This window comes from Canis lupus, chromosome 30, assembly GCF_003254725.2.
Source record: "Canis lupus dingo isolate Sandy chromosome 30, ASM325472v2, whole genome shotgun sequence".
Taxonomy (NCBI): domain Eukaryota; kingdom Metazoa; phylum Chordata; class Mammalia; order Carnivora; family Canidae; genus Canis; species Canis lupus.
The window spans coordinates 29,046,577-29,065,781 of record NC_064272.1 but is presented as its reverse complement, the minus strand read 5'-3'; the positions used below and the strand labels follow the sequence as shown (position 1 = coordinate 29,065,781).

The 19,205-nt window shown below is 39.3% G+C and overlaps 2 protein-coding genes and 1 long non-coding RNA gene across 39 annotated transcripts in view; 2 read left to right on the top strand and 1 right to left on the bottom strand.

Annotated features, from left to right (window-relative positions):
- Positions 1–857: 857 nt before the first annotated feature.
- On the top strand, positions 858–15,189 carry PCLAF (PCNA clamp associated factor). Of its 6 annotated transcripts, XM_025472545.3 has the most exons (5): positions 920–1,095; positions 1,467–1,547; positions 4,491–4,653; positions 10,212–10,249; positions 11,122–12,118. In XM_025472545.3, the coding sequence occupies exons 1-4, from the start codon at positions 1,050–1,052 to the stop codon at positions 10,222–10,224; spliced, it is 303 nt and encodes a 100-aa protein (XP_025328330.1). In that variant the 5' UTR covers positions 920–1,049; the 3' UTR covers positions 10,225–10,249; positions 11,122–12,118. The 6 variants fall into 6 exon arrangements, with proteins under 6 accessions (XP_025328329.2, XP_035564478.1, XP_025328326.1 ...); XM_025472544.3 differs by lacking the exons at positions 10,212–10,249; positions 11,122–12,118 and adding an exon at positions 7,145–9,103 and having other exon boundaries at positions 858–1,095; XM_025472541.3 differs by lacking the exons at positions 10,212–10,249; positions 11,122–12,118 and adding an exon at positions 15,114–15,189 and having other exon boundaries at positions 913–1,095.
- LOC112675783 (uncharacterized) lies at positions 15,040–16,538 on the bottom strand. Its single transcript, XR_003146057.3, has 2 exons — positions 16,019–16,538; positions 15,040–15,263 (listed from the first exon to the last, which is right to left on the bottom strand). It is a non-coding gene; the product is annotated as an uncharacterized LOC112675783 (long non-coding RNA).
- Positions 15,751–19,205, top strand: part of CSNK1G1 (casein kinase 1 gamma 1) — a 169,850-nt gene continuing 166,395 nt past the window's right edge. For 5 of the 32 annotated variants that reach the window (XM_049104176.1, XM_025472514.3, XM_049104179.1 and 2 more), the window contains exon 1: positions 15,753–16,010. The gene's annotated coding sequence lies outside the window, so the exon portion shown is untranslated. Of the gene's footprint in view, positions 16,011–19,205 lie in introns of all 32 variants that reach the window. The other 27 variants (XR_007407285.1, XM_025472524.3, XM_025472529.3 and 24 more) reach the window with 9 other exon arrangements.

Genomic DNA, 19,205 nt, shown 5'->3' with positions numbered 1-19,205 from the left:
CCAGAGATATTGTAATTATAAGATAGGCATAGGGATAGAATATAGTTGTGAGCTCTTATTCTAGCATCATAATCACTGTATGCCAGGGATGTACCCTTGGCATATTCCGCATTTTTATTTTTTTATTTTTTTTACATTCCGCATTTTTAAAAAATATTTTATTTTTAAGTTATCTCTACACTTAAAGAGCCTCACTTGTGGTGAGGCTCAAATCCACAACCCCAAGGTCAGGAGTTGCATGCTCCACTGACCGAGCCAGCCAGGCACCCTGACATTTGACGTATTTTTTTTTTTTTTTGACATTTGACGTATTTTGAATGGAACTCTGAGAGCATATAGATCTCGGGAAGCCCTTTTGTTACTTTGTTACTTTTTATGTGTGTATGTACATACAATCTATTCAGTTTTTTTCTTCGTTTCACACCATACTAAAAACGTAGAAAAGTCCTCTAAAATAAATTACCTTCCTTTTCTAACATTACGTAGAATTATTTTGTTATGGACCCGGTAGAGAGAATTTGTGTGAGGTTTAAAAAAAAAAGAAGAAAAAAAAAAGTTATTTATTTTGATTTGCTTTTAAAAATCAGCTTTATTTCAAGTGTCTTTTTCTGGAGTCAGTCACTATGGATTTAACCCTGTAGTACCTTTTGTTATAATTCGCTGTGTTTCCTGGGTGTTCTTTCCGAAGCAGGCCCACTTCCCCAGCTCATCCTCTTAGCCCCGACTCTTAGGGCACCCCAGGGGAGAGCCTTGGCACCACCCACTTAAGGCGGGTACGAATCACAGGCTTCTGCAAAAGTTGATGGATGGGACCGTACTGACACCCACCCCCCGCCCCCCGCCGCTGGACAGTGTCATCGCTGGACACTGGTGATTGGCTGTGGGCGGCCGGCGCGGGACCAATGGGAGCGGCTTCCCGAGGGAGCCGGTGGAGCGCGCGGGAAAGAGACCAATATAAACCGTGGCGGGAGATTTCGCTTTCGGGTCCTTGTGCAGTTAAACACCCTCGGTTGGAAAGTCGGTTGATTGCTCTCATCTCGGGTTTGAACATGGTGCGGACAAAAGCAGACAGTGTCCCAGGCACCTACAGAAAAGGTGAGGTAGTGGAGCAAGGCAGTGCAGGGAGGGGGAAGGGGGGGAGGGGGGTTGTCCGGGCAGCCCCGCGCTGGGCGGGAGAGGCCGGGGTTCGCCACCGCCCAGGTGAGCCAGACTGGTCCAGCCGTTCTGGAAGCAACGGCCTGGCCCGTTTACCAGGAGCGGGGAGTGGTGCGGACAGGCGGGGGGTGGAGGAGCGGGGGGAGGGGGGGGATGGGGAGTGGGGAATAGTAGGGGTGGGGAGGGTCTCCTGCTGTTCTGGATCGAGGGGCTCTTGCAGGGTTGGGACTGTGTTGAGAACGTGGCTTTGAAGCTGGGCGTGGGAACCTTACTGCCCCTCTGTTTAATGCTCTCCTTTTGCCTCTCCGCAGTGGTGGCTTCGCGAGCCCCCAGGAAGGTGCTTGGTTCCTCTACTTCTGCTACTAACTCCACACCGCTTTCATCGAGGAAAGGTAAAACAAAACAAAAACCCCCAAACAAACAAAAAACCGCCCCTGCAACTCCTGGAGAAACCTTCACAAAAGGGGGGGATCAGGCCTGGCACCACAGTTCTCCTGACCTGCAAGCCCCCTGACCTACTGTGGAATTTATTTTTCCTGAGATCCTCATACCATAATTTCTTCCTTGCCCAATGATATAATGAGGGGACCTTGATCTCTTGGCCAGTTGGGGTATAAAGGTGGGGGTCCCGAGGAAAAGAATCTCAAACCTCAGCATTAGGAACAGACACAGTTTATCTTGAAATCTATTTTTCTTTTCTGGTTTAGCTTTTTTTATTTTTAATATTGGCAGATGGCTTTTTCCTGTAAGAGGCTATTTAAGCTCCCCTTCACTAGATTAAGAATTAGGACCATAGTTGACAGTGCTAATCACATTGTCTTCTTGTGTAAACGTTTTCGTTTTTATTTCTGCATGTATTTTTGGTTTTTTGTTTGTTTTTTAGCATTGTGTATGTGTGTGTGTGTGTGTGTGTTTTCCAACTGTGCAGTTCCTGATACTGCCTTTGGGACATTAGGAGGGAAAATTTGGCCGTGGAAATAGCTTCACACTGCTCCTTCTGTGCAAGGAGAGGTTGAGAAAATACCATGCCATCTGGTGCTTCATTCCTCTCCTAGGAAGTTGAGCAGTTAGGAAGATTAATTCCACAAGGCCTAATTAAGAACATACAGGGGAACACAGTGAACTTCACAGGTTCTTAAGTTAACTTCCCCCAGTTCTAAATATTTCATTAGAAAATATTTACTAATGTACTCTCTTTAGATAAAAGAGCTGTAGGTCAAAAGTTTTGAAAGGTGATTAATTTACTGAGCATATCCTATACCATTACATTCCAGTTAGCGCCACATCCCATTGTCTCGTCCACTGTTGAACCACCAGAACCAACTGAATAGGCTCTTGACATGTTGGCCAGATGCACCCTAAGGCATTTTATAGATCTTTACTTTTTGTATGTAAGCTCTACACCCAATATGAGGCTTGAACTCAGGACTTTAAGTTCAAAAGTTGCATACTCTACCCACTAGCTGGCTAGGTGCCCCGGTAGATCTCTATTGTTGTTTTTGTAAGATTTTATTCGTAAGTAATCTCTGAACCCAACATGGGGCTCATAATCACAACCCTGAGATCAAGAGTTGCATGTTAAAAAAAAAAAAAATCATCTGTTTCACCAACTGAGCCAGGAGGCAACCACTGATCTCTATTTTTATTTATTTTATTTTATTTTATTTTATTTTATTTTATTTTATTTTATTTTATTTTTTTGAACTCTATTTTTAATCAACTATATGAAATTCGTAACAATCTCATTTTAAGTGACATTTAAGCTCAGTTTACATACTTGGGTAAAAGTCACAATTAAATCAGCAGAGCTGGGTTTGAATTCTTGTTTTGTTTTATATTTTTATTTATCTGAGAGACCAAGCACGAGTGTGTGTGTTGGGGGGAAGGGCAAAGGGAGAGAAAGAGAGATATGCAGACTCCCTGTTGAGCAAGGACCCTGAGATCATGACCTGAGCCAAAATCAAAGTCAGACTCTGGGTGACTGACCCACCCAGGTGCCCCTAGTTGGGTTTGAATTCTATGCTGAGCTACCTATTGCTGCTGTAGCTCACTTTCTAAGTAATTAAAGCATTCCTCTAAGTTTCCTTTGGGAAAATTGTGAACCAAAGGATTGATTGTTCTTTTCTTTCCTTTTCTTTTTTCTTTTCTTTTCTTTTCTTTTCTTTTCTTTTCTTTTCTTTTCTTTTCTTTTCTTTTCTTTCTTTTCTTTCTTTCTTCTTTCTTTCTTTCTTTCTTTTCCTCTCTCTCCCTCTCTTTTCTTTTCTTTCTTTTCTTTTCTTTCTTTTTCTCTCTCTCTCCTCTTCTCTCCTTCCTTCCTCCCTTCCTTCCTTCCTTCCTTCTTAGATATTGAGAGGGCAGGGAGGGACAGAGGAGAGGGAGAGAGAAACTCCAAGCAGACTCCATGCTGATTGCGGTCATCACCTGGCTTGATCTCAGGACCCTGATATCAGGATCTGAGCCGAAACCGAGTCAGACCCTCAACGGACTGTGCCACCTGGCACCCCAGATCACTATTTTTCAAAAGCTTACTTGTACTTTTAAAAAAGATTTAAAAACTTCAGACAGTATATATGGAAGCAACTTTATAACGGTTTGTGACAAATATGTTTAAAGCAAAAGGTATATGTAGTGGCTCAGTAATTTGCTCATCTTGGTTAGAATAAATCATTACTTCATAAAGAGGCGGAAACTTTTCCTCCATATTACTGTTTTAATTTTTTTTTTAATTTGGAATTGGGGCACCTGGTTGGCTCAGTTGCTAAAGCATGCGACTCTTGATCTCAGAGTCATGAGTTTAAGCCCTGTGTTGGGTGTAGAGCTTACTTAAAAAAAAAAAAAAGAATTGGATTTGCTTTATGAACTGAACAGGAGCCAAGGGCTCTGAAAAATGAAACCTATTTTTGTGGAAACTTTCACATTGCTCTATATTTAGGTGCTTTATCTAAATGACCTTGTTAAGTAAACTTTTGATGCTTTATACTATACCTCATATTAGGAAAAAATGTGTTAAATTTTAATGACAATGCAGAAGACTACTTGAATAGCTCTGTGGATAAATTATAAAAAATATTTTCCAGTTGTAAAAATACTGTTAATTTTATTTTCCTAGGACAAAGGATAACTTTAACAAAATATTATTACACATTGTATTATAACAATGTATAATATGCTATTGACTGAATAAAACTTTATCATCTCACATTTTCTAATTAGTTTAAGATGGATGTAATACCACTTAATACCCTGTAGATTTAATATTAAATAATTGTTTCCCTATAAGGAATGGCAATTGCACCCTTAGTTCTTATTTAGTTCCGTCTGTTTATATTTTATAGTTGAAAATAAGTATGCAGGAGGGAATCCGGTTTGTGTACGCCCAACTCCCAAGTGGCAAAAAGGAATTGGAGAATTCTTCAGGCTGTCTCCTAAAGATTCTGAAAAAGAAAATCGGATTCCTGAAGAGGCAGGAAGTAGTGGCTTAGGAAAGGCAAAAAAAAAGTAAGTTATATTCTGGAATATAAAGAAAATATGTATATTTTTAAAAATAAAAGACAAGGGAATATTGAGTAACTTTAAAGTTTCTTCTTGAAGTCATAAGAAAACACAAACCAGAGGTTTTTTTAAAAAAACTTGTGCTTATCTCTTATTCTGAGTCACTCCCAAATTTCAAACATCAGTGAAAGGTATTATTTTTACTCATTTCAGTCACTCAAAGAGGATCAATTCCCAATCAGACGCTAAGTGCTTTGTTATTAACCATGAACTTCTTGCTTTATTCTTTCATTCTACTGCTTTATTTTCTATACTTTTTTTTCTTTTTAAAGATTTTATTTATTTATTCATGAGAGGCCCAGAAAGAGAGAGAGGCAGAGGGAGAAGCAGGCTCCATGCAGGAAGCCCAACGTGGGACTCGATCCCGGGTCCCCAGGATCACACCCCAGGCTGCAGGCGGCGCTAAACCGCTGCGCCACCGAGGCTGCCCTATACTTTTTTTTTTCTAAAAAGCAATTTCTATGTTGGTTTTTCCAGCATCAATTCTACTAACTCAGCCTCTCAGAAAATGACTAGTTCCACCTCCACAAGAAATAAATAACCAATATAGAAAACTTGGAAAACATATAAATCCCTATCACTTTGAAAACCACGATACCATGTGTATTTTCTTTACAGTTTCTCTAAAAATGCATAAAAATACTTCAAAACAAGGCAGAAATAAAACTGCATAATACAGAGTTCTGTGTATACACTTTTTAAAAACATTTATTATTTTTATTATTTATTTTTACAAATTTTTATTTTTAAGTAAGCTGTATGCCCAGTATGGAGCCCAACATGGGGCTTGAACTCATAAGCCTGAGATCAAGATCTGAGCTGAGATCAAGAGTGGATGCTTAACCGACTGAGCCACCCAGGAGCCCCAAGTGTACAAACTTTGTAAAAAAAGGATAATTAAATCAAGGCACCTGGGTGGCTCAGTGGTTAAGCATCTGCCTTCAGCTCAGATTTTGATCCCAGAATCCTGGATCAAGCCCCACATTGGGCTCCCTCCTGAGTGAGGAGCCTGCTTCTCCCTCTCCTTCTGCTACTCCCCTCCTTGTGCTCTCGCTCTCTGTCAAATAAATAAAATCTTTTTAAAAATATAATTAAATCATGCTTTTGAAGCTTTTAATATCAGGAATATGCTCATGATAAATATTAAACAGAAATTCTGCATATAGAGGTACAGTTTTTATGGTGTGAAAACATGTATAAACAGACCAGATGTCAATAGTGATTATGTCTGGGTATAAACTTCTCTTTATATTCATTTTGTGCTACAAACTTTCAACAACAAACATACTTTAAAGAATCAGGAAAAAAGGGATGCCTGGGTGGCTCAGCAGTTGAACGTCTGCCTTCAGCTCAGGGCATGATCCTGGAGTTCCAGGATCAAGTCCCACATCGGGCTCCCTGCGTGGAGCCTGCTTCTCCCTCTGCCTATGTCTCTGCCTCTCTCTCTGTGTCTCTCATGAATAAATAAGTTTTTCTTTAAAAGAAAAAAAAAGAATCACAAAAAAAATAATGCCACTTGGGAAAAAAGGCAAAGAAAACTTGCTTTTAAAAAAAATGGAGTTGTAAGTAATAGAATCCAGGCTCCCTAAACAATTTTGAAAAATTGTGTTTCAAAAACAAATTATTTGACTGGAGGTATAAGGAATGGTGAGCATGGGTGGGCAGATGGTGCCATGCCACTGTCATTTTGATGCCCCCTGGTTTGAGACCATGCTAGCTACTTCTGCACCAGCCAGGAGCCTATGATCTTCCAGTGTACCAAGTAGCAAGTTTGACCCAGGGCACAATGACCAACATGGGTAAGGGGGATGATGGTCAGGCTCTGTTTGGGGCTGCTACTTCTGGCACTGCTTCTATCCACACAGATTTATTCACACGTTCTTTTAACCAGCACACCAGGTCCTCTGTTTTTTTTTTTTTTTTTTAATTTATTTATGATAGTCACAGAGAGAGAGAGAGGCAGAGACACAGGCAGAGGGAGAAGCAGGCTCCATGCACCGGGAGCCCGACGTGGGACTCGATCCCGGGTCTCCAGGATCGCGCCCCGGGCCAAAGGCAGGCGCCAAACCGCTGCGCCACCCAGGGATCCCCAGGTCCTCTGTTTGAACCCACAATGTCCACCTGTGCCCTACAGTCATGGCCACAAGTCAGAATGGCCATTTTCCTTGTGGTCTTGCTTGCCCTTCCCCATCTCTACTGTTAAACAGATCCAGGCCCTATTGTTCACTAACACATATGTTTTTTAAGATTTTTTTTAAGATTTTTAAGATCACGACCTGAGCCAAAGGCAGATGCTCAACCACTGAGCTATCCAGGTGTCCTGTGAATGCATATTCTAAAGTCCAATCCATATGGTGACTAGAAAAGTCCAGTGTGACCAGGAAAACACAGGTCTCCATCAGATCTACTAATTCCACTCTTTGTTTTATTAACACAGAAAATGTGAGAGTCCCCACTTGGACTGACAGAACATCTGAAGGATTTGACTAGATAACGAATACCAATATTAAATCTGCTGAAGGTTCACATACAAGACTGAAGAGAGAGAGACATTGAAAATTAATGATGTGACAGAAATCAAGAAATATGACACTTAAAACTTAAGAAATATGGACACTTAAAACTCTATAATAAGAATAACTTCACTTTAGAGAAAAGGGATATGCTGCAAAATGGAAATTGGGTTTTTACTTTGATTTATGAAATTTAGAAGGCCATAAAATGATTAGGTTCTATAAAAAGCTTCCATGAAGCTATTTATATGTACTTTGGAAGGAACCACCAGGTGTTATTTCAAATCCTCTGTGTATTATTTCAGCAGTCCGAATTTAATGCTGACATACTCTACATGAAGTTTTACATTGTTCAGTTTTCATTGTTCTCTTGGGAACTCCTTCCTCTGGGGCTTTAGAATTGACATTGCATGTGACTTCATGTAATAATTGACATGTTCTACTACAAATCTAAGCATGAGTAATTTTGGGATATATACTTAAAAGTCAAATGACAGGTATTTTCCTATCACACATTCCCATCCAGTAAGAATGCCAGATTTGTTTGATTTGGATCACTTAACTGGACTCCAAAGATAAGAAATTCATTGACTTTAACCAATCTTAAATTCTGCCATTTATTTCTGCATTTTTTAAATAACTTTTTACAACTTAAAAATATATTTTGAAGGCATATTTGACAAATATTGAAATTAAGATACAAAGATATGAAGGAGGCAAAAATAATGTATATTAGGTATTTGGGAAGTGAAGACAGGAGTCTTGCGTGTGTGTATATCTATATATATATATATATATATTTTTTTTTTTTTTTTTTTGAGAAAGAGCATGAGTGGGGAGAGGAGCAGAGGGAAAGGGACAAGCAGACTCTGCACTGAGCACAGAGCCTGATGTGGGAGGCTTGATCCCAAGATCCTGAGATCATGACCTGAGCTAAAATTAAAAGTTGGATGTTCAACCAACTGAGCCACCCAGGTGCCCCAAGACTTGCCTATATTAAATTCACAACTCTTTTGTGCTCTTTCTGTGAATACGTTTTTAAAAACTTTATGAATCAGAATAGCTACATTTGGAAAACTTTCTATATCAGTATTTTTTGATAGTTAGAATTGATTCTAAACCTAAGTTACCTGATTCTGGAATGTAAAACTTTTACAACTGCCTTGATGTATGGAAAGTTTTCTAGAAATAGACACCCCATGAAATATTTGATTCACATATTAACACACTGATGCTCAGGTTTACAGTATCCAATATGACTATAGTAGGCTTAATATGTTTTAAACCAGTATTTGTCATTTTTAGAAACCCATAGGAGAACAATCAGATCCAACAGATCTCAAGCTATGTGGGATCTATGGGTGTGAATGAATATTCCCTTCATATCTGAACACCATACATCTGTTTGGGATTGTACATTGTGTTTGGAATTGATTTCCATTGAACACAAACTCAATGGCTGAAAGAGCAACTAAAACAAAGTATTTGGATTACAAAATGATGCTTATGCATAAAAAATTTTAAGAATTCGATACTGTTCATAAGATCATTTAATAAATGTTTATTGAGTGCTTGCCATCCATGTTACAAGATATATATATCAATCAAGATATATATATATATATATATATATTTTTTTTTTTTTTTAAGCAATCTTTACACCCAGTGTGGGGCTTAAATTCACAACCTCAAGGTCAAGGGTCACATGTTCTTCCGACTGAGCCAGCCAGGCTCCCCTGTTATGAGATATCTAAAAGGAATGTCAAACTCTAGAGCAGTGATTAAATTTTAGACTTTGTTGCTATGTCACTTTTACGATTTCAGGTTTCAATAAAAATCAACAATGAATGGGATACATTTTTAGATAAAGCCTTTTAACAGACTTGCTTTCATGATTCCTGTCAGTTTCTTTTAGTTCCCTGTCACTGTCTGGCAACATTCTTCCTTGTTCTTCCTTCTTTGTTCTTCCCGTTCTAATATGACAGGCTAATAGTCAATATTAGCTCTAGAATATATTACAACCCTCTTGAATTATTTGTGACTTCCACTAAGAAAACAAAACAATATGGCCAAATATGGCATACCATTGACCATTACTGATCATCATAGCAATGAAATATATATTACAAGCTTTCAATTATATGGAGAAAGATTACATGCATATTCTCATAAAGAACTTTGATCCATGGTATAATAAAATTTGTGACATAAAACTAGGTAGTAGAGGTTAATACTATTCCTTTAGACCTCTTTCTTAGATTTGTTTTTGTTTAGGAGAGTTGTAATTAACTCTTTATTGATAGTAAATCAATAGATTTGCTTTTGATAGTAGATAACATCAGGTTTTTAAAAAAATATTTATTTATTCATGAGAGACACAGAGAGAGAGAGGCAGAGACACAGGCAGAGGGAGAAGCAGGCTCCATGGAGGGGGCCCGAATGTGGGACTCGATCCCGGGACTCCAGGATCACGCCCTGGGACAAAGGCAGGCGCTAAACCGCTGAGCCACCCAGGGATCCCCCGCTGAGCCACCCAGGGATCCCGATAGCTATCAGTTTATTAGAAAGACTTCTGGTATAAACTCTATAATCTGAAACATGACTATTCGTACATCTTTATTTTTCTCACAAGGGCAGGGTAAATTCCCTTCAGTTGCATGGGGAAAGTCAATCAAGAAAGACTATCTAGGGATCCCTGGGTGGCGCAGCGGTTTGGCGCCTGCCTTTGGCCCAGGGCGCGATCCTGGAGACCCGGGATCGAATCCCACGTCGGGCTCCCAGTGCATGGAGCCTGTGTCTCTGCCTCTCTCTCTCTCTGACTATCATAAATAAATAAAAAATTAAAAAAAAAAAAAAAAAAAAAGAAAGACTATCTACTTTAAATCTTGAATAGAGCTATATAGTGCATAAAATACAGCAGGTTCTTGCAAAAAAAAAAAAAAAAGGAAGCTTGGCTCTTGATAGTATTTCATTTGTTAATGTAACTTCCAGGAAAATACAATGAAGACCTCTTGGTAATCTAATAGGAGGTAAGTCGATGATAGTCTCGTACCAAGTCAGAATACCTTTGTTTTAGCTTCCTTCTTTCACTACCTAGCTCTATGACTATTTAAGCTTATGGGACCTAATTTGAAAACTGCTTATTTTAGAATAGATTTCCCAGATCTTCATCTGCTCTAAAAAATTCTGACTTATGTCAGAAAAGTTTTCAATTGACTTCTCTATAATACATGTAATGAGTACAAAATGGCTCTGGGGTAACAAACTAATTTTCAAAAGCTACAACTATCATATACCAACTTAACCAATTTTGAGATTTTTCCAATTAGGTAATAGGTTTGTATGGTTCAAAAGGCTATATCGTCAAATATAGCATCTTGCTATATTTTCTCTACTCAAATGGATTGGTTGATTTTTTTTTTTTTTTTGCATTTTTAAAAAAGGTTTTATTTATTTGAGAGAGAGAGTGAGAGAGAGCACGAGCAGGGGGGAGGAGCAGGGGTAAAGAGAAAGAAGCAGACTCCCCCCTGAGCAGGGAGCCCAACCTGGGCTCAATCAAATGACCTTGGGATCATGACTTGAGCCAAAGAGACACTTAAACGACTGAGCCATCCAGGCACCCCACTTTTTATGCCTTTTATTATCACAAAAAGAGATTTCTTTTTTTAATAAAAATGGCAACATATCCTAAAGGAGAAATACTGATTTGACAAAATTTTATTGCTCTAATACTTGAAATTTGTAGGTGTTTGTCAACTAATAGAGTTTAATTTTCTCTATTTCTATTCACTTAACCAGACACATTACAGTATTAATTTTCATGATTTATGTAAGGTGATAACTACTTTTTTTAAACAGTTGATACTCAAGTGACTATTGAAGTTCTCTATTCTTTCCACAGAGCACGTCCTTTGCCACCTGATCACTCAGATGACGAAAAAGAATAGAACTTTCATAATTCATCCTTGACTAATGTGTCCTGTTTATTATTCTAGGATGTAAATTTGCATAAATGTATTTGTTCCAATTAGTTTTGTTGAATAGGCATTTAATTTAAAAAAATGAGGCTTACATAGTTACTCTAAAGCAAGTGATTATGATATTAGAGACTTTGTAAGATTAATTATGGTTACTTAGCTTAGCATTCAGTATAATGCATATTTGGTTTCTTTTACCTGTTGTTATTAAGCTTCTTGTTCTTGCTAAAAATTAATCATTGCATAGTGTTCCAATTATGAATCTGCTGTGTTTGAGATTTGCTTAGATCTTTGTACTGCTGCCATTTTTATTGGCATTTGATTATTGGAATGGTGCCATATTTTCATTCCTTTTATTTGCTTTAGGAAGCAGAGTTAGATTTTTGCACATTAAAAAATTCAGTATTAAACTGAACTTATACCCTTTTTAAGAAAGAGGGCCAAAGATGCAATGTTGAAAAATTTGGACGGCTATGTATCTTTTCCTTAAGGGCAATTTGGCTTGAAGATTAAACAGTTGATAAAGCTTCTAACAACAAAACAGATAAAATACTAGCATACAATTAGACAAGAATATTTTATAGACTACATTAAAAGAGAGAACTTTTCCTAGAATATGCCTTTGATTCAGTATCATAAAATATTACCCTTTGGGCTTATAATTTTAAAGTTGGAAATCAATAAAACATGAAAGGCAACATGCCATAAACCTAGAGATCTGTCTAGAATCCTTAGAGCTAACATTATATATTTTAAGATAACCAGGGGTGTAATTAGAGGTGGGTACAATATAACTTAGTAACTGATATTACTTCCTCATCATACTTTTTGCTCCCTGACCTCCTGTTGTCAAAATTAACCATGTTTTAACAAGTGTTTTCCTGAACTTTATTTTTAATAAATGAGTACTTATTTTCACAACAGACTGTCCATTTGTGCTTCCTGAGATTATATCCTACTAGATACTTCTTTTTTCCTTACAAATACAAATCAGTGCATTGATCTGATTTTATAAATTTCTTAACTAAGTTCTGATGATTGTAGATTATATTTTTTGCTTTGTCTTTTAGAGATGGATATTAAGCAGAATGTTGCTGAATTGAGAGTCAAATATTTTAAAAAGATTTTATTTATTCATGATAGACACAGAGAGAGAGAGAGAAAGGCAGAGACACAGAGGGAGACGGAGGCTCCCAGCAAGGAGCCCCATGTGGGACTCCATTCCAGGACCCCAGGATTCCGCCCTGAGCCAAAGGCAGATGCTCAACCACTGAGTCACTCAGGCATTCCGAGAGTCAAATTTTTATCCTAAGTACTTCCTTAATAATTAGGCTTCATATTAAGGAGTAGCTCAAATGAACTCTATTAAAGTCAAGTTTTGATGGATCTGAAATCCGATTTGCTATTTTTCACTGATGGAAAGAGAAACTTTATGGTGCTGTGTCTAATGAAGTTGAATTATGTAATTGCTACCAAATACATGACATATGATAATGTGTTTAGTTAGCAGAGATTCCATGTAATGTTTTCTTGTTAAAGTTTTTGTAAAATATAGATTGGCAATTTAACCTCTTCTAAATATAAGGGAAGTACAGACTGTTTCCACCAAAAACTGAATCAAAAGGTAAAATTTATACATTAAAAAGATAATTAAGTTTATAATTTTATACCCTTCTTCACAAAGTTAATCTGGTTTTCCTCTTTGAATGGATTATTCAGATTACTAATATAAATGTTAAATTCCTGACCAGACAATGAATAAAACTACTTTTTTGGAATTTTTAAACATTGTGAGGATCATATGTATCTTGTGTTTACCTTATTTCACAAAGGAAGAACAATACCATAGTGAAAGTTGTACAGGGTGCTCAAAGAGTTATTTATGACAAATGCTTATTTTTTTAGAAAGTAGAAAATAACCTAAATGCACTGAACCTTTCCATATGTACATATACACTGCTTACAGTTTTCACTGTATTTAGAATATGTCATGGTAATTCATTTTTGGAAAAATGGAAGGTTCAGTTGGACCTTGATCCAACTAATTTTGTTATAATGGATATTTTTATCTTTGAGGATAGCATATGGAGGTGAAAGGATCTTTACTGAATCAAAACTTCACTGAACAAGAAATAATCTTGTCCAAATCAAGCCACTTACAGCTGTTCATTATGTGAACTGTTTTATTAATTGGCAACTCTAATTGTGAAAAAATGTTAGGAATTAAAATTTGAATTTCTATAACTCCCCTCCTCCTATACTTGGTATTTATTTGTGAGAGAGAGCAAGCACAAGCAGGCAGAGGGGCAGAGGAAGTGGGAGAAACAGACTCACTGCTGAGCAGGGAAGCCCACTGAGGGGCTCAATCTCAGGACCCTGGAATCATGACCTGAGCCAATGGCAGATGCTTAACCAACTGAGCCACACAGGTGCTCCTCATAAATAAATCTTTTTTTAAAAAGAAAATGATATAATTATAGAAGTCATATGACCATTTAGTAGTTAAGCCAGTTACTGATACAACAATACAAAAGCAATTGAATAATTTATTTATTTATTTATTTTGCAATTGAATAATTTAAAACTGTAGGAAGAGAAGATTTAAATGAATACTTTTGTGACTCATACATCCTTAGGCAATTGGAAAAATGAATGATGCATTTCTATATTGGCTACTACATTTAACAATTTTATCCAATAAAATATTTATTTCCATAGAACACATTAACCATATTATGTTTTATGGTTTTTAGTGACATTTAAGTCCACCATAGTTTTAGATAAGTCATTGGTCATTGCGCTCATAGTTTTATTTTTCTAATTTAAAAATTTTTTATTCTGTTGACAATTGAAATACCATCCTCTATTTTGTCATGGTAACAGGTTTATCACTTGTCACCTACTGCCAGGTAGTTTTTTTTTTTTTTTTTTTTAAGTAATCTCTACACCTAATTTGGGGCTGGAACTTGCATGCTCTACTGACTGAGACAGCCAGGCACCCCATTAAAAGAACTATTAATTACTGGATGTATTCAGATTCCATTTGAATTTTTTTGTGTGTGCATACTCCCACACATATGCATGTCCATGGCAAGAGTTGAAATGTTTTAGGCTTATTAAACAACTTATTACTGACATTTGAATCTCAAGTGATTTCCTACAGGTTTTGCTGAACTGCCTAGAGTGAATCAATTTAATGCTGTCTCAGGTGAACAGGAAACCCAACAGCCCTGCTCTTTCTTTTAAGCTACCAAAGCTCATTTCCTCTGCCTCCAGTGAGGTGGACAACAGCCAAATATTGGTGACTACGAGCCTATCATGACCAATAAAATCAGAGCCAGCAATTGCAAGTACATTCACTGCCATGGGATAGAGAACAGATTCAGCTTTACTGCTTTTAAGTAGACATATTCAAGATAAGAAAGTCCAGCCAAGATTTTTACTAATTTTTTTTTCTGAATGCCCAACTATATTTCTCTGAATATTTAACTGCCATAATGATATGGGTCATTTTTCTAAAAAGACGATTAATTAGGGACGCCTGGGTGGCTCAGCGTTTGGACGTCCGGCTTCGGCTCAAGGCATGATCCCAGTTCGGGGATCGAGTCCCGCACGGGGCTCCCCGCATGGAGCCTGCTTCTCCCTCTGCCTCTCTCTGTGTCTCTAATGAATAAATCAACCTTTTTTTTTTTTTTTTAAAGAGAGGATTAATTAGTTATATTGGGTTTTACCACAGCCAGGAGCTTTCCCAATACTTCCAAAACCTGGATTACCCCGACAGAAGAATCAATGAGGTCTCCCATTTTTCTTGTCCACAGTGTACGTATGAAAGTTTATTCTGAGTGTAGGAGGATTAAACGTCGTCTTTCCGCAGCCTGATTACCGGCTTCATTTGGCCTTTTTTTTTTCTTTTAAGGGTCACAATCACTCTACTCGATTTACAGCCAGTCCTTGTTTTCCCCTTCGATTTGAGCTAGGTTCTTCCCAGATCGTACGCAAACGTGCAATCCCCACAAGAGAGAAGATCGGTGAAGACGAAACTTTCCTCACCGTTCGGCTTCAGAGGCTGTCGCAGGAGAACGAAGTGCACGAAAACGCTTTCGTAACATTAAAGTTGTTTTTTTTTTTTTTTTTTTTTAAACCCAGTTGAAACGTCCACAAGAGGGAGATGCTAAATCGCCAGAAAATAACTCCCACGAGGGACCAGAGGGAGCCTTAGGAGGAGCCAGTGGGTGGGCCTGGGACTCAGGGGGGCAGGGAGCAGGTGTATTATAGTGGCGGGGACGGGGGTGGCTGGAGGGGGGAACACAGCTGAAGGGAAAAGCCAGCTGGGCTCAGTGCCTCCGGGTCGAGGAGTGTGACCCTTCTAAGACCACGGGGAAGAGGTGAGAGGGTGTTTGCCAAAGGGGAGCACGCGCTCCCAGGTACCCCCGGTAGTCCCCGAAGAACCGGGGGTGGTTGTCTTTGAAGGCACTTCCGCTTAGCAACCCCACGCGGTTGCTAGGGAGTGGCAGCAGCGGGGATGACCCGGAAGTGGTGGTGTCCATTTCTCGCTGCCTGCTTTAAGTCTGTCCTATCGGGAGCGCCAGGGTGCTCTGCGCCGGGCCGAGGGTGGGGCCAGCACTAGTGGTTCCGGCTCGGCTCCTCCAGCCCCTTGGCTCCTCGCTCCCCCCCTCCCCTCCCGCACCTCTCTCCTCCCTCCCGCTCCTGGGAAAGAGAGAAGCCGCCGCTGCGGGTGGGTAGAGAAGCGCTCGGCGCCTCGGGGAGGGGACCGCGCCCGCCCCGTCTGAGCCTCGGAGCCCTGCCGGACCAGGTACTTACTCTGGCTTCGACGGGGTCCGGGAAGCTGGCGCCTGAGGGTGTGTGTGTGTCCGTAGGGAGTGGGGGGGGGGGCCCTTCCCCAGGTTGGGGAGGGGGCCGCGGAGATCCTGGGTGGGGCGCAGGCCGGTTTGCGCGTCCGTGGCGGGTGGCGGGGGTGGGATGGAGGGTTTGGGGGACGCGGCTGGCGGAGAGTTTCGGGTGGTCAGCTCGAGGTCGCGGAGAGGCGCCCCCTCGGATGCAGAAGACTTCGGCCGGACTGGACGGGGAGTTCGCCACCTGGAGGGCTCGCTCTGAAAGGGGGAGCATCCTCCCGGGCCCCAAGGGGAGCCTGGACATCGTCCGAGCGGTCGGGGCAATCCCTGGCTGCCCCTGCCTTCCGTCGTGAGACGGAGCGCGGCTCCCCGGGTTGTGGGGGTTGTGAGTCGGCCGGGCACCGCGGGGAGCCGCCCTTGGCGGAGCTAGGGCAGAAGAGGGGGTAAGGGGACCTCCCTCCGCCCAACTTCCGTGTGCTTCCCCCACTTCTTCCTTTACTGCTCTCTCGCCCTCGAGTCCTACCGGAGCGGTACCCCCCCCCCCCCCCCCCGCAAAGTGGGCAAGCATCATAGCGTTAAAAAAAAAAAAAAAAGGTGGAACTAGGCTCACTGCCCTTAAATGATACTTCAGGTGTTTGGAAAGTGCCAGAATGGCATATTCAACGAGGCCTCCCAGTTCGATATTAAATCTGGCATAAATTATCGTAGAAAAGTGCAATACGGAAAAGCACCAAACTACAGGCTAGTCGTCGTCGGGTATATAGCCCTTGTTTGGTAGATATGCATGTTTATTAAAAAAAAAAAAAAAAAAGACTTAGGGGAACCCTATAGATCTAGAGGTCTAAGACATGTTGAGGCAAGCCTGCTTTTCCAGTCTCTTTCCTACCTGTCAGTAAGCCTGTCCTAGTTTAAATGAAGCAGAAAGATCCTCTTCATTTGTATTTCAATTAGCGACCGAGTTGTATCTCTGTGTGTGGTGATAGATGTCTCAGAATAGATACGTGAACGTTCAGAGAGACAAGGTCCTCTGCTTTTGAGCCTCTTAATCTTTTAAGGAGATAACAGTGGTCAAGTGAAGTATTGGCTTTGAGGTTGAGGTAGGTAAATCTGGGATTGAACCCAGTCCGTGCCACCGGCTAGTTGTTGACCTTGGCCAAGTCGTGGGACCTACCAGAGCTTTTCGTTACTTCGTAAGTAAGAGGAGTTAACATTTTTACCAGTATTGTAAGGGTGTACGTGTGGGTGTGTGCGTTGCATTTAAGTCACAGTCCACTTAAGGGGCGCCTGGGTGGCTCAGTGGGTTTAATCCTGAGACTCTTGATCTCAGGTCAGGTTTTCATCTCAGGATCCTGAGTTTAAGCCCGGAGTTGGTCTTCACGCGCAGGTGGAGCCTGCTTCAAAAAAAGAAAAATAACAGTCCACTTTAAATGAAAGCACCTTTTAATTGAAAGAGTGATTGTTATCATTAATCTCAGACAGTCGAGATAGCCCGGTTTTGTGGAATGAGGTTTGAGATGGAAAGGGAACTGGATAATATTGCAAAACCATATGTATACAACAGGACTTCCAGTGGCTTGTAGAAATTTATCATAAGTATCACGAAATTCAGTTATTAGGTTCTTTAAACTCTAAAAAAATAAAATAAAATAACAATATGTGCGTTTATTGAAGCGACCATTATTGTTTCAAAGGTTTTTCTTGGATTTGTAGTGTGTGTGGTGTAGATTGATTTTAAAAAAAATAAAAAACACTTAAAGAATAATGTATATAAATTTTAAGTTTTCAATTCCAGTTAACAGTGTTATATTAGTTTCAGGTGTGCAGTATGGTAATTCATCACTTCTATACGTATAACATATAAAGTATAATTAACTTCATATGGCTCTGAAGAGAATTAAAATTGGGGCATAAAATAGAAAGTAATTTTAAGATTAACATCAACATCAGTAGCATGACTTCTCTTAATTAGACTTAAAACTATTAGCAATAAAAAAAAAATAAAAACAAAACAAAAAAAAACTATTAGCAATATGTACAGAATTCTTATGTATAATATTCTGTAAAAATAAATGAAAATGGAATGAATTTCTGCTTTTAAATTATTCATGATGAAAGTATAGACCTAAATCTTAGAATAGTAAGTCTTCATTCATTTTTTTCTTCATTTTATAGATTTAAAAGATACAGTTAGATGTAACATGATGTCAAATTATTAACTAATATAGTTTGCTTTTTAATGTAACTTGTAGTTAGTAATTTTTTTTAAGATTGTATTTATTTATTCATGAGAGAGACACAGAGCGAGGTAGAGACACAGGCAGAGAGAGAAGCAGACCCCCTGTGGGGAGCCCAATGTGGGACTCAATCCCAGGCCCCCGGGGATCACTACCTGAGCCAAAGGCAGACACTCAACCACTGAGCCACTCAGGTGCCCTGTAGTTAGTAATTTTTAATTTTTAAATGCACTCTATACTTAAAAAATGTAAGTTCAGTAACTTCCTTTAATAAGATTTTGTGGAAAGTAGGTATAAAGTTTGTATCACTTTTTAAAGAGGTTTATAGGTTTTGCATGTTTTGAGAGAAATTTTCAAATACATTTCTTCCCTATGTCTATCTTTTACATAGTTGAACTTTTTTTTTCCAAAAATAGAACTCTCCAACTATATTGCATACTCTTTGAGGCAGAGATACTGTTAATTTCTATCCACTGCAGCTTCTTTACAGGGATGAAATAAATGTTGGTCAAATTGATAAACAGATATATAAAGTATACTATATTTTTTAAAGAGTTGAACTTATTTGCTACAGTTGTAGATTTTTTGTGGATTATTCGACTTTCTAAATGGCTTTTCTGAGTATATAAAGTCTTTGGGATCATCATTTTTCGTCATCTTTTGAATCTTAAAATTGAGGCTATATTATCTTGCTTTGGGAAAGCCATCAGAAGCTCCCATTCCCCCCTCCCCCCCCAATATTCTGATGGAACTTTGACTTATTACTAAATTAAATTTACTTTGGGATAGAAGATAGGATACTAGCTGTTAGAGGAAAAAGATCTACCTAAATAGCAGGCAACATTAGAGGCTGTTTGAGAGGACACTTTTCTCAGTGACCTTTTCCACTCAAAGTATGTGGCCATTCCAAGGATCTTTGCA